This window comes from Antechinus flavipes, chromosome 1 (assembly GCF_016432865.1).
Source record: "Antechinus flavipes isolate AdamAnt ecotype Samford, QLD, Australia chromosome 1, AdamAnt_v2, whole genome shotgun sequence".
Taxonomy (NCBI): Eukaryota; Metazoa; Chordata; class Mammalia; order Dasyuromorphia; family Dasyuridae; genus Antechinus; species Antechinus flavipes.
This window is the reverse complement of record NC_067398.1, coordinates 692,765,101-692,779,137: the sequence shown is the minus strand read 5'-3', so window position 1 is coordinate 692,779,137 and position 14,037 is coordinate 692,765,101. Positions and strand designations below refer to the sequence as shown.

At 32.4% G+C, this 14,037-nt stretch overlaps 1 protein-coding gene across 8 annotated transcripts in view; it reads right to left on the bottom strand.

Annotated features, from left to right (window-relative positions):
* Positions 1-14,037, bottom strand: part of MPHOSPH9 (M-phase phosphoprotein 9) — a 49,655-nt gene that overhangs the window by 12,342 nt on the left and 23,276 nt on the right. For 4 of the 8 annotated variants that reach the window (XM_051972676.1, XM_051972672.1, XM_051972673.1 and 1 more), the window contains exons 11-19: positions 12,767-12,854; positions 10,802-11,017; positions 9,595-9,642; positions 8,826-8,890; positions 6,726-6,827; positions 6,010-6,144; positions 5,527-5,693; positions 4,047-4,211; positions 3,428-3,545 (exon numbers count right to left, since the gene is read on the bottom strand). In XM_051972676.1, the coding sequence (XP_051828636.1) occupies positions 3,428-3,545; positions 4,047-4,211; positions 5,527-5,693; positions 6,010-6,144; positions 6,726-6,827; positions 8,826-8,890; positions 9,595-9,642; positions 10,802-11,017; positions 12,767-12,854 (1,104 nt within the window). Of the gene's footprint in view, positions 1-1,096; positions 1,685-3,427; positions 3,546-4,046; positions 4,212-5,526; positions 5,694-6,009; positions 6,145-6,725; positions 6,828-8,825; positions 8,891-9,594; positions 9,643-10,801; positions 11,018-12,766; positions 12,855-14,037 lie in introns of all 8 variants that reach the window. The other 4 variants (XR_007949649.1, XR_007949648.1, XR_007949647.1 and 1 more) reach the window with 2 other exon arrangements.

The following is a 14,037-nucleotide window of genomic DNA, read 5'->3' as shown; positions in this document are numbered from 1 at the left end:
TTAAGAAATGGGAATAACAACATTTACCTTCCAGGATTTCTGTGAAGATCAGAGGAAATAATATTTGTAAAATGCTTAATTAGCTCATCGCTTAGCACAAAATTGTTGTTCCATCCTTTCGGTTATGTCCAACTCTTCGTGACCCTATATAGGGTTGTCTTGGCAAAGACACTAAAGTGATCTGCCATTTCCTTCTCCAGCTCATTTTACAGATGAGGAAACTGAGGCAAAAAGGTTAAGAGACTCATCCAGAGCCATACATCTAGTATCTGTACCTGCATTTTAACTCAGATCTTCTTCATTCCTGGCCTGGTGCTCTATCCACCTATCTACCTAGCTTAGCTGTCCTTCTGGCATGTAGTAGGTGTTTAATAAATGCTTATTTTTAAAAAAATGGCTTCTTTGGTATCTCTTCCAATTTCTAGATCCTATAATCTCCCACCTGATAAGTAGATAACACTCCTAAATTGTCTCTTTACACTTTCAGTGATCTCATTTATTTCCCTTGAGTTCATAGGACCATCTGTTCTGATGATTAATCTATATATCCTGCCTTAATCTCTCTTCAGAACTCTAGTCCTCTAATGTCTACTGCCTGCTAAATATCTGCACGGAGATGCACCACCGACACCTCAAATATATTCAAAATAGAACTCATTATCTTCCCCACTAAAAATCATCACTTCCCACTTTCAGTATTCCTTTTACCTCTTACTTCGATGGCAACATCTTGCTGACCCTGTTTAAGGTATACAAGCCTGAAGCCATTCGTGATTCTTTACTTGCCCTCAGTTCTATAACAAACTATCTGATAATTCCACATCATCTCAAGCGTGAATTTTTCTATTCATACTAACCTAATTCAGGCCCTCATTACCTCTGATTGAAAAAAACCTCCTAATTAGTCTCTCTGCTTCTGGTCTTTTCCCTTTTCTAATCTACCTTTCACACAAATGTGAAATTAACATCTGTAAGACGTAGATTTGATCATGTCACCCCTCTGTTCAAAACTCTTCAATGGTTCTGTACTATCTCGAGATAAAACACACTTCTCAGCTTTGCATTTAAAACCCTTGACAATCTGGGGCCAACCTACCTTGCCATGCTGATTTCATAGTTTGAGTTTTTTTCCTGGACTGGATCTGTGCTTTCATTGGTGTAGAGTTCAGGAAACGTCCTCTACCAGTGTTGAATAGCAAATGCACTGCAACTTAGGGTCTCAAAAGTTGGCTGGGGTTCAGAGAAATTAAGCCATTTGCCCAGGATCACAACACAAGTTTGTCAGAACCCAGAGCTTCCTAAATCCCAGGCCAGTTCTTTATCTACTACTCCATGCTTAATAAATGTTGGTTGAATAGACTGAAAGCCCCAAACAAATCAAAAGGCAAACAATGGCAACTAAAACACTAATGCCATATGAGGATGCATGGAGAGAGACCTGGTGCCCAGGGCAGTTCTGTTCCCTGAGTAGACCAGAGTTGAAGTGCTGTGCTCAATGGTGGGCACCACACTTAGGAAGCATGCTGATAAGCGAAGAATATCCAGAGAAGGGCAACCAGGATGGTGGGAGACCTTAATATCATGCCATGTGATGATTGGTTGAAGGAAGCAGGGATGTTTAGCCTAGAGAAGAGAAGATTTAGGGGGGGAATGATAGCTGTCTTCAAGTACTGGAAGGACTGTCCTGTAGAAGAGAGATTAGACTTGTTTTACTTGTTTTTCTGAGCCTGAGAAGGCAGAACTAGGAACAAAGGGGATAAGTTAAAAGGGGGGCAATTAAAGAATCAAAATTAACTTCTTAATATCTAGCAAAGTCACAAAATAGAATGGGCTGCTTGGGAAGGTAATGAGTTCCCCCTCAATGACAGGTCTTTGGGCAAAGACTATTGCTTGCTATCAAGGACTTGCCTCTTCCCACTCTGAGATGTTAGGATTCTAAGACATTAAGAATCCAGCAGCATTAAGTTGTACTTTACTGTATTTTTTGAGATTTTCATCTTTCCATTCCAGGAATATGAACCCCAAAGGAGTTGAGCATCAAAGATTTATTTCCCTAAGACCACTGAGGGCACCACTACCTTCCCAATCTTGGATTCTCAATGTCCTTTACACTCACACTACACATAGCCAATCTGTTGCCAACTTTTGTCATTTCTATATACATCACTTTTATACATCCTCTTCTCTCTGCACACATAGCTACCACCCTTAGTATATATCCTCATCACCTCACATTTGAATTACTGCAAAAGCTTTCTGATTCACCTCTCTTCCTTCCAATCCATCCTTCATTCAGCTTTCCTAATTCTCAGGACTATGTCATTCTCTATCCCCCTCAATAATTGCACTATTATCACTTATATTGTTCTTTTAAGTTTTGCAAAGCTCTCTGAAGTAGTTGTCTCAGTTGATCTTTACAACAACCCTAGAAGATATTAATTATTTCCACTTTGCAGAAGGAGAAACTGAGGTTGAGAAGCAGCTAAAAAGCTTGCCCAGGATCACACATCTACTAAATGATCCCCATTTACTTCCAGGATCAAATCTAAAATCTGGCCCCTGCTCATTTTTAAAGCCTTCCCACATTTGACAATAGTTATGAGACCATGGCCTTCTGGCTGAAATAACCTCAATGTTCCATCTCCTGACCCTTAGGCCTTTTAATTGGCTTTATCAATTGTAACTGGAATAGTCTTCCCTTCTTTCTGTATCTTTTGGTTTCTGGGCTTTCTTTCAGGACTTATAGGAAATCAAGACTTGTGAAATCCTTATTCAGTCCTTTTCTTCCGACCTCCACCTGACACTTCCCTTTGGCCCTGCCATCTGCACTGGACATATTTTGCATGTACAGGTATTTGCATGTTAATTCCCCCATTAAAACGTGAGCTCCTGTAAAGAAGGAACCATGTTTTTGCTTTTCTTTGCATCCCAGGAACTTAACATCATGTGTAGCACACAGTACAAGTTTAATAAATGCTTGTTGACAACTTTCAACTAAAATCCAAATCTTTAATAATAGACAGGAAACTACCTAATGATAAAGCATTGGTTTTAATAGCTTAAAACAATTTTCATCACTAAATTATATTACAACCTAACAATTTATTTTAACTCTTGACTTTTCAAAATCTTATTTTTATTTTTAGCTTTGATTTTTATAGCACTTTCATTTCCAAATCTATCCCTTCCCTTCCCTACTCAGGAAATTTTTTTCTAACAAAGATTTTAAAAGAAAAGAGGGAAAAGGCAGTTCAGCAAAGCCAACCAACAAATAAACCATATCTGACCATATCTAACCATATCTGTAAAACCTTTCTCCTAGCTTCCCATTTCTGTATACAAAGAGGGAAAGGAAATTCATTTTCCCCACTCTTCTCTGAGGCTAAGCTTGACCTTTATGAGTTTAATACTATTTTAAAGAACTTACCGATTTGAACTATCATCTTTGCTACGTAGATGGCTAAATCCTTGCGAGAAATTCTCTTTAGGGGATCTCTTTGGACTGTATGCCATCATCACTGGTGTTAGCATAATATCTCTTTTAGCTATGGGAAAGAAAAAAAAGCTTTTTCTGTAGGAAATAAAACATCTCATATTATCAAAATATATTTGTGACACTAATCAAACTATTTTTTTTTCCAGGAATATACAAGTATACTGGAAAACTTTGCTGCCTCACTATAAATGCCCCTGTGGAGAAGGTGATTGCTATCTAGGGTCCTTGCGCCAATGAACAGATGTAAAAGTTCTTGCAGAGAATATTCAGTTAAAGTAACCATCTAATTTATCTTTTTATATGGGGAAAGGAATAAGAAATTCTCTTGATTCAAGAAAATTCCAGGCTATCTAATTAACTCTCTGGTCACATTTCACAGTAAGTGCAAGCATCCCAAGAGCTCCCTCATTCAGTAGCTTTTACTGAAGACCTACTACTGGGGGGGGGGTCCCCAAAATAGAAAACACAAGCACAAATATTCAATTCTAATTAGGGCTAAATCACATATAACTTTTTTAGGGCACAAGAAATGTATAAATTCAACCCTTACTTAAAGTATTTGATTTTCGGTTTGAAGGTGGAAGAGATGATGATCTCTGTGAAGATGAACAATGATATTTCCTTGATCTCTGATGACAACCTTTTTCTAGGGACCGATTTCTACTGAAAGCGGTATCAGGAGCAAATCCTACAGTTTGACGGCGACTTGATGTTTCTGTTACAGACAAATATAAAGAAACCTTATTTCTGTTTTCTGTCTTCACTAATAAGTGAAGTCTTTATTTCAGTTGGTTCTTTCAGTTGACTTTTGTACTACCGCCCTGAAAACTATTTTTACCCATAACTGAGTTACAGTGACTATAACTATTAACCTACTGCATAGAACAATTATATTTTTTAAGAGAAGAAATTATTGCATGTAAAATTTATAATATATTCCTTTTCCCACCATACATTAAATGAACATATAGTCTTTAAAATAATGTTATTTATTTGTTTGTTTTTCATTTAGTAAGTTGAGATAATGATTTAAGCTAAAAAGACTGCTTTTCTAAGTATGCCAGTAAAATACTTATCAAATACATTGGGAAATAAAAAGATAGTCAATTAAAATGTCTAATGATAAAGATGTAAAAATTAAAAATTTTTAAGCAGTACTATACATGTTTTATTATCACTATTACTATATTATGACAAACTTATTTTATACCATTCTATTGTTCAGAAACTATTCAAATATCCATAATAATGATATGTGAACCTTAGTAATTAATAAGTGAAAACTATAGTATACATATTGATGGGAAGACATGATAGATGAAGGAGGTCAACAAGACATATTCAGTTGCACATATTTTACCTATATGAAATTGTTTGCTGTCTTGGGGAGGACAGCTCTCTTGGGAAAAGGAAGAAAGTAGAAAAATTTGGAACACAAAATCTTACAAAAATGAATGTTGAAAACTAACTTTATATCTATTTGGAAAAAATAATATTAAAAATTTTAAAAATAAAAGACAAGACATTCAGAGAAAAGTAAAATTTCCATTTGCCTCACAGTTTCACTCCCATTAATAGCTTTTACTTTGCCTTTAAAAAAAAATCAATCATTTCCTAATATATACCACTACCCTTTCATGAATCTTTCCCAGTAATTAAAAAAAAATTTGAGCCAAATCCAAATAGAAGGGATTGTTTCTGACAATAGGCATCATCAATCCACCCCCCACAATAGTTCTCCATAATTTTCTACCAAGAGGAGTGTTTCTTCTTTTCTCTGAGTCCAACCAACATAGAACACTGCAATTAATCTCAGTGTTATAGCACTTTACTATTGCCTTATACTTTTTCTTTTTATACCACTGTCAGATATGACAGAAAAGTTGTTTCAGTTACTCATCTATAAAATGGATTTAAATAATAATATATTACAGTAATTTTACTCCATTACTTGAGCAATTTAATGTGAAAGAAATGTAATTTTAAAAAATAAAGTTAATACATAGCAAAAAAAAAAAAGGCATATTTACTATTTGACATGTCCTCATTATCAGTTTGTGTGCCCCAATTTTTAAGTATTTTTCCTTCTTCATGATTTTTGTAACTTTTGATGCTTGACGGATCCGAAGCCGACCTTTCTTTTAAACTCGTTGGTGAGTCATTGAGTGGACAGTCCTTTTCAGGAGGAGTATGGTACCTTAAGAAGTTTTTGTTAGAACATGTTAAGTGTTTTATGTTAAAACACATAACTGAGATAAATTATTTTATCAATACATAACAAGGTCAGTTGATTACACTCAAAATTGAATGAAATGCTTTACAAATTAAAAGTCCATTCTTAAATCCAAGGCTTAAAAATAGAAACAGACTGATGACCCAGTATGTTCCAAGCAATAAAAGTCAAAACCTCTTAAAATATGACCATTAAAATTTCTGTAGCTCACCAAAAATGTTTTGTAAATAAAAAAAACATACAGCATTCCTACATATGCTGTATATTGAAGTTATCTTACCTAAGAGCATAGGATTCCCCAAGCTGGTTATGGACCAAATTATCTTGACCATCTAAAGGCTGGCCAGTAAAGATGGAATATTCTGCTCCTGGTATCAACCACTTCCGCCTGCTAACATCGGAAGCTGTTACTGTGCTAATAGAGTGAAAAACATCAGTTTAAATTACTTGTGGCTTACTCATTTTCATGAAAAAATTAACATTTTAATAAATGAAATGTAAAAAACAATACAATAACATATGATAAATAAATTCTTAGGAGAAAATGCTTAAAACAAACTTTGTTAAAAAAAAAAAAAAACTGGTCTCATCATTCACATTATTTGTAAAATAATTGCCAGTAAACAAGTTTGTATTCTATATTAGTATTAAAGATCAGTATACTTTAGACCAACTTTAAAAAATTATTTTACAATACACATTACAAATGCTGTTTTATAGACAATCCCATAGAACTATATTTACTAGAATCTAATTAAAGCAATAATAATTATTGTGCAACTTTCTAAAAGAAATGTCAAATTTAAGCAAAAATTATGGTTATGTTAAGACCTGGTTGTAAATTTTACCTACCACCAAGTACATAATGAAGAATCTAAGACCAGTGCCAGGGTTCAATGAGCCTTCTACTAAAATTTAAACGCCATCTTTTATTCCCTACCCCAAGTCCTAATAATGGGCATAACCCTTATGTATAGATGAGATGGAATAGCTTACCTGTTAAGGGATGTTGGCATTTGATTTTTGGTATTACTACGGAGTTTTGACATATTTTCATGTTCTACTTGCTTGATCTGGGCTTCAAGTTTTGAAATTGTTCTAATTCAAAAGTAATAAAATGTATTCAAATACTTTTAAGATACAGACCCTCCTTATTTCAACAAGTTTATTTCTAGAAACAAATCCTTGTGGAAAAGAAAACAGGGAAGAGATATATAATACCTACCAATACCCCTAATTTAGGGCCTTATTCTTTCATTATAAGTTTACTACAAAAAACACACCAAAGATAAAAAATGAGGGTAAAATGAGGGAAAGAAGAAGACAAGAAGAAAAAAATAAAATAAACATTGTCATTAAATTCCATAAAGGAACATTTCAAAGATTACAATGGGAGAATCAATTATTATTAGAGCTTTAAACTTTTATATAGAATAGCTTATTAACTTAAGAATTTGTGTGAAAAATATACTATACATATTTTAAAGTCAAAATACAATCCATGATAAAAATCCTATGCACAATTAGGCAAGAAGATCTAATAAAATTGAATACAGTCTTAAAATATTATTTTAAAACTCAGATTCCATACTATCTAGAGTTGTTTTAGTTAATACAAAAGTCTTCAAAAGTTAAGAATCAAATAAATTACCAATTAGAAATATTTCTGTTTTCCTTAAAGGTAAAACAACTCACAAATAAAGAAGATTCAGGTAAGATATTAGTAAGCCTTTCCTACCTTTTTATTTCTTTTTTTTAAAGAAATGTAACTCAGCAGAATTAACAAAATGAAGCTTTGTTCATTGTACTCCTGGTTACAATATCACTTTTCAAAAAGAGTAATATTCTCCTTTGCTGGCATCTTATCATGTACTCTAATAATAATAATAAAAATAGCTAACACTTACATACTGCTTCCTACATGTCAGGCATTTTATTTGCTTTTAATACTTTTAGAAAGATTACTTTTTAGCACTTTGAGAAAAATTATCTCACTTAACTTGCAACAATCCTGGGGAGGTAGGTACTATTATTATTCCTAGAAGTAAGGCAGGCAGAGATATTAAGTAACTTGCCCAAGTTCACAGGGCTAGTAATTGCCTAATTGAGCTAAGGTTTTCTTGCTTCCATGCATTCTATCCTCTGAGACTTTTCTAGCATTTTACATGAAGCTTCCTTTTAAACCAAAATTCCCAGAAGGGAAGTTGTGAGAAAGGATTGAGAAACTATTTAGGATGGTAGTTAAATTAACTAAAAGAACTGCTTCTAGAATAAAACAAATCCAGGAAAGAGAACAGAATGAAGAAAGACTATTTAGATCTTGAGTATATTTTTAGTGGGTATTAATTATGTCATGTGGTATTAATGAATTTCTAATTCATAACATAGGACATTTTTTTGGTACCCAAACCTAAGTACACAAATTTTAAAATAAAATATTAATGCTGTTTGGAGATTCATTATAACAAACTACCCATATCTCTGTTCCTTAGTATCATGAACAATTAAAATGTAGTGTTTATTTCTAGAGTCTTTAAGAAAGCAAATTAAATCCCTAATTTTCTTAAGATGGTCTGAATGCATTCTTCTTCGGGAGGATGACAATATATTAATTGAACTTAAGAAAACTTCAAAGTTCTAGAGGCAGCTAGGTGACATAGGGGTTAGAGCACTGGCCCTGGAGTCAGGACTTGAGTTCAACTATGATCTCAGATATTTTCTAGCAGATATTTGCTAGGCAGCAAGTCACTTAAGCCCTATTGTCTCCAAAAAAAAAAAATTCTTTTTAGTCCTAGACTCTATATAGTTACTAAGACTGTGCCTATGTCCAAAAATAATTAAATAAAACACCACAACAGAGACAAATGTGCATTACTATAGCAACAGCTATACAATCATTCTATAATGTTTAGAATCTTATTCTAAATTCTGCTTTGCCTTTTCATTTCTTTAGAAACTTTAGATATAGTAACAATAATTTTTATGCTTCAATGAAAATCTCATTTTTCCTAGACAGTTTAAATAAAGTCATGTATGCTGAGCATGCAAGTAGGAAGTCTTTTTTACAATCACATGAAAGGTAGTACCATATTTTACCTTTTCAAATCAGAAATCTGATTATTTGCATCAAGCAATTTGTTCTCAGTTGTATTTAATGTATCCTATGAAAATAAAGGAAAATTTAGATACCGATATATATAAACATTTCTTTGTACAACTTACATTTTAGAATTTTTAATGCTGTCATCTTAATGTTTTACTAATCAGTTTAAAAATGCAAATTCATATAATTCTACAAATTTTGAACCTTTCACATATCTGACCAAAACCAAACACGATCTGTGTCCAAATTATGTGAACAACTCTGGGACTTAGCCCAAATAAATCAGGTGTGACATGTTCTGATTGTGTAGAAACCACCTAATTGGAAAATGAATAAAACCAAAAAACTTAAATTTTCTTATTTTTTAGTGGAATGATCTTTCTAAAATGCAGTACTCAAATTTAGCTGCAATAAAAAATTCAAACACAATCAGTAAATAGTTCTGTAGGAGACAAGTGAAATAATATTCCCCCAAAAGAAGGTCTTAAGGAAATAAAACCTTTATTATCATCTTCCAACATTATTTAACAACATATGGTACTTGATCATTTTTCAAAAGCATTCCCATAGCATTTGATCCTTACAACAACCTTGCGAAAGAAGTACAGTATTATCCTTATTTTGCAGATAACTAAACAGAAAGAGACATTAAAGGTGATTGAATTTTTTAGGATCAGAGAATTACTAAGAACTGGAACAAAATTTAAATTATTCAGTTTAGTGCTCTTTCCACTATTCAAAATATAAGTGATCAATCTCTACCTTTACTCTTTCATGTTGTTTTCCAAGGGACTGATATTCTCCTAGAAGCTACAAGAAAAAGAATACATTTTACTATAACATTACCTATTATAGAATATCATAGAACTACACTTTGTAATCAGCTAGTAAAATGATTTAAATTCATTTATTAAAAATAAAATTGTATTTCTCAAAATAAGCCATACACATAAATAAATGTTTACAAAATAAAATTACTAATTTCCAATTTCTGATTTAAAAAATTCATATAATAATTATGCCTTAAGAAAAGGATCTGCATTATACACTTCGACAACGATATTGTATGAGGACATATTTTGATGGAAGTGGATTTCTTTGACAAAGAGACCTAACTGAGTTTCAATTGATAAATGACGGACAAAAGCACCTTCACCCAAAGAAAGAACACTGGGAAACGATGGTGAACTATCTGCATTTTTGTTTTTCTTCCCGGGTTATTTATACCTTCTGAATCCAATTCTCCCTATGCAACAAGAGAACTGTTCGGTTCTGCAAACATATATCTAGGATATAATACTGCAACATATCCAACATATAAAGGACTGCTTGCCATTTAGGGGAGGGGGTGGAGGGAGGGAGGGAAAAAAAAAATCGGAACAGAAACGAGTGTCAATATAAAGTAATTATTAAATAAAAATTTAAAAAAAAAAAAAGAAAAGGATCTGAAAAATCAATTCAAAAATAAACTGTCAACAAAGTTTTTTCACATGTAATGCCAGGACAGAAAAATAAACTAAGGAAAATTCTCTTACTCAGACTGAAATAAAACCTAAAGTTTTAACTAACTTAGCTACAATGTAGCTAATGTAGACTTAAAACCAATCTCAAAACAAAAGAAAACAAAAAAAATGAATTCCCAAAGCTTCTCTAAATCCTAACATTTTTACCTTACCAGACACACAGATGAATCAGATACCTCAACAGTAAAACTGAAGACAGAAAGCAATTGAGTAGGTGAGAGTGATACCAAAAGTCTTTTTAAAGTTCTGTCTTCCTGCTGTTGTAAGATGAAAAGACCCTGTCTGAATTGGTATGGTATAAATGCAGTTAGAGCAAAGTTATATTAAACTCAAATGTACTTTGAAAAGTTAGAATAAAGTCAATTTTATAAAAATATTTTAACAAAAGCACTACTAAAACCTTAACTAAAAGTATGATAAAGAGCTACTATTGTTTTCTCACTTACAGCTTGAAACATTTTGTTTTCTTGTTTTATTCTAGCATCTTTATCATCTGAGAGTTTGTAAGCCTTATCAAATGCTTCTTCTAGATCCTTTAGTCGGGATTTGAGTCGACTGATGGTGTTATCTTTTTCTTTATTACTCGCTCGCATTTCCTCAATACGTTCCTGCAAAATTTTGGAAGCATTACTGGATGCATTGAGGTGTTCTCTCAAATCATTCTACAAAATAAAAACAAAGATAATTACTAGTTATTCTTAATGAATGAATACATTTCTACCTCAAATGCCAAATGCATAAAAGCATCAAAAGGATGAAATGTAAAGTTCATCACTGTGGACAGAAAATGGAAATAGCATCATCAAATTTAAATATCTCATGGTAACATCATCAAATTTAAATATCTCATGGTAAAGTGACAGAACCAAGGAAAAAAAGTTGAGAAACCAAGCCCTCCTAAAAGATGATGGCTTCCTTCACTCTCTGCAGTGAAAATGAATACTTATAGCAGCAGGAGGAGATTCTGAATGGATGGTATAACTTGATACTTATCATTTACAAATCTATTACATGCAAATGAATCCTTTAAAGTTGTTTCTCCACTATCTTCTATAAAAATGTGAAATAAAATTAAAATGTCTACCTAGTACATATACCAACCAAATATAAGAAAGAAAAATAAGAAAAACAAAACCAGGTATTTTTCACAGCAACACCTGAAAGTAATTTTAGAGGGATTCAACTTGGGCAACAACAGGATCATAAAAAAGGGAAAAGGATCATATGTGCAAAAATGTTTGTAGCAGCTCTTTTTGTGATGGCAAGGAACAAGATGTCCAGGAATGGCTGAATAACTTATGGCATATGAATATCATGGAAAATTACTATTTTATAACAGTATTTATAACCAGCAGGCTGATTTCTAAAAGATCTGAAGAAATTTAAAAGAACATGCTAAGTGAAGTGAACCAAAAGAATATTGTACATAGCAACAAGAAGACTTTGTGATGATCAACTCTGATGGATTTGGCTCTTTTCAACAATGAGGTGATCTATATCAATTCCAATAGCCTTATGATGGAGAGAGCCATATACATCCAGAGAGGGGACTATGGAAACTGAATGTGGATCACAACATAATATTATCATTTTTTTTGTTGTCTGCTTTTTTCTTTCTCATTTTTTTTCTTTTTGATCTGAGTTTTCTTGTGGAACATGACAAATGTAGAAATATGTTTAGAAAAATTGCACATGTTTACTCTATATTGGTTATATTGTATATACTGACTAGATAGATAGATTACATATATACATATACTTCCTGTCTACAGGAAAGAATGGAAGGAAGGGAGGTAGAAAAATATGGAACACAAAATTTTGCAAGGGTAAATGTTGAAAACTATTTTTGCATGTATTTTGAAAATAAAAAACTATTTTTAAAAAAAGGATTGCACATATTTGTCCTATATCAGATTAGTTGCTGTCTTGAGAAGGGGGAAGGGAGAAAGGGAGAAAATTTGGAACACAAAAGTCTTAAAAAAACAAATGCTGACAATTACATTTACATGTATTTGGAAAATAGAATACCATTGAAAAATTAAGGAAAAAAAAAAAACCTTGAGCAATACACGAAAGATATAAAGATTTATTTCAAAGCAATGGAAAGTTAGGTTATCAACATACCACACAAGGACTCCTTCAATTTAAAGGTTGGGATTAAATGGCTGAGGTCCCTTTCAAACTCTCAAATTTTGTGATTCTTTATACTGAGATCATGATACTCAAAACATTATCAGCCTTTCAAGAAGGATAGTATCCTAAAAGGTCTGACAGTAAAAACAATAATGATCACAACTTAAATTGCATTTTAAAGTTTTGCAAGTCACTCTCCTCAGAAAGCTTCCTTCGTATCTCTATCCTATGTAATACAGAAAGCATAAACCTACCAGAACACAACATGAATTACTTACCACTTCCAATTCCAGCAAATTATTTTTGTTCTCCAGTATTTTCATATGAGCATTGGCCTCATTCAGAGCACCACCTAATTGGTCACATCTAAAACCATAAATCAACAATCAGAAGAAAACGTCCACAAAATTAAAAAATTAGAGAATGAAAACTCTTTCCTTAGGAATAACACATGAAGTTGATTTCCAGTACGTAAGTTAAAGCTGACTGTCCAGGGTGAGCTAAAATCTAAGACAGTTACTTTAATAAAAGATATTTCAAGAAGATAGTTGATACTATTCTAATGGTTTGAGGAATAAATTCATTTCAAAAGCTCCCTAATTTCAAATGTGTTACTTAATTGATATATGTATAGATTTCAATTAAGTAACACATTATATGTATCTCCTATTGAAAATTTAAGATACAAAGCAAACACAAACTACTTAAACATAATAATAAATCAATCTACCCTAATATCATCAATTGTATAGGGTTATGGAGTTAGCATACAAGTAATATATATGATAGATATTATATACTGTCAAAGAACTGGCTTTAGTTGAATTGAATCAATCACTGGACTCTTATCTTGACAAAAGTATTCCATCTGCTGCCTCATATTCAAAATCAAAAGCTTGCTAAAAATCTTGAGAATGAAATAAGAATCTGATCCCAATACTGCAAAGCTTCATGTGAAAATAACTAATTCCACATGAAGTAGATTTTCTAACTACCTGGTCAATTTACAAAAACAATATTGGGGGGGGGGGAAGATTAAGCAAAACAATTCATTATTTATTATCTGCCATGCATGTGACCAAACATGTTGGAATAGTCTCTGTGAAAGATTTTATCCTCAATTTTACTTAAAAATTGATTAAAAATTCCTGCCAAAGTGTAAAGATAACAGTTGTCTGCTATAACAACTACATAAGATGTCAGTATCACATTTAAGATGCCAATAATATTAATTCCTATCATCATTATTTTATGAAATTTGATTAAGTTTTTAATTCCTTTATGTGGCAAAACTAAATATATTATTAAGCTTACTAGTCACCCCTACTTGAAGGAAATTTTAGAAATTTGAAGTTAGATTCAAGCTAGAATTTTCTGAAAAAAAAGGGTAAGAATATAAACTAGTCTCAAAAGATGATAAAAAGTGCATCATGAAGTCTAGCTTGTGATCAAAGAACACACTATATAGCAGTAGTAAAAAGTTTCTCAACATGACTTATAATACTAAAACAGTCTGTTAATGCCACACTCCTGAATCCAGGGTTATAAA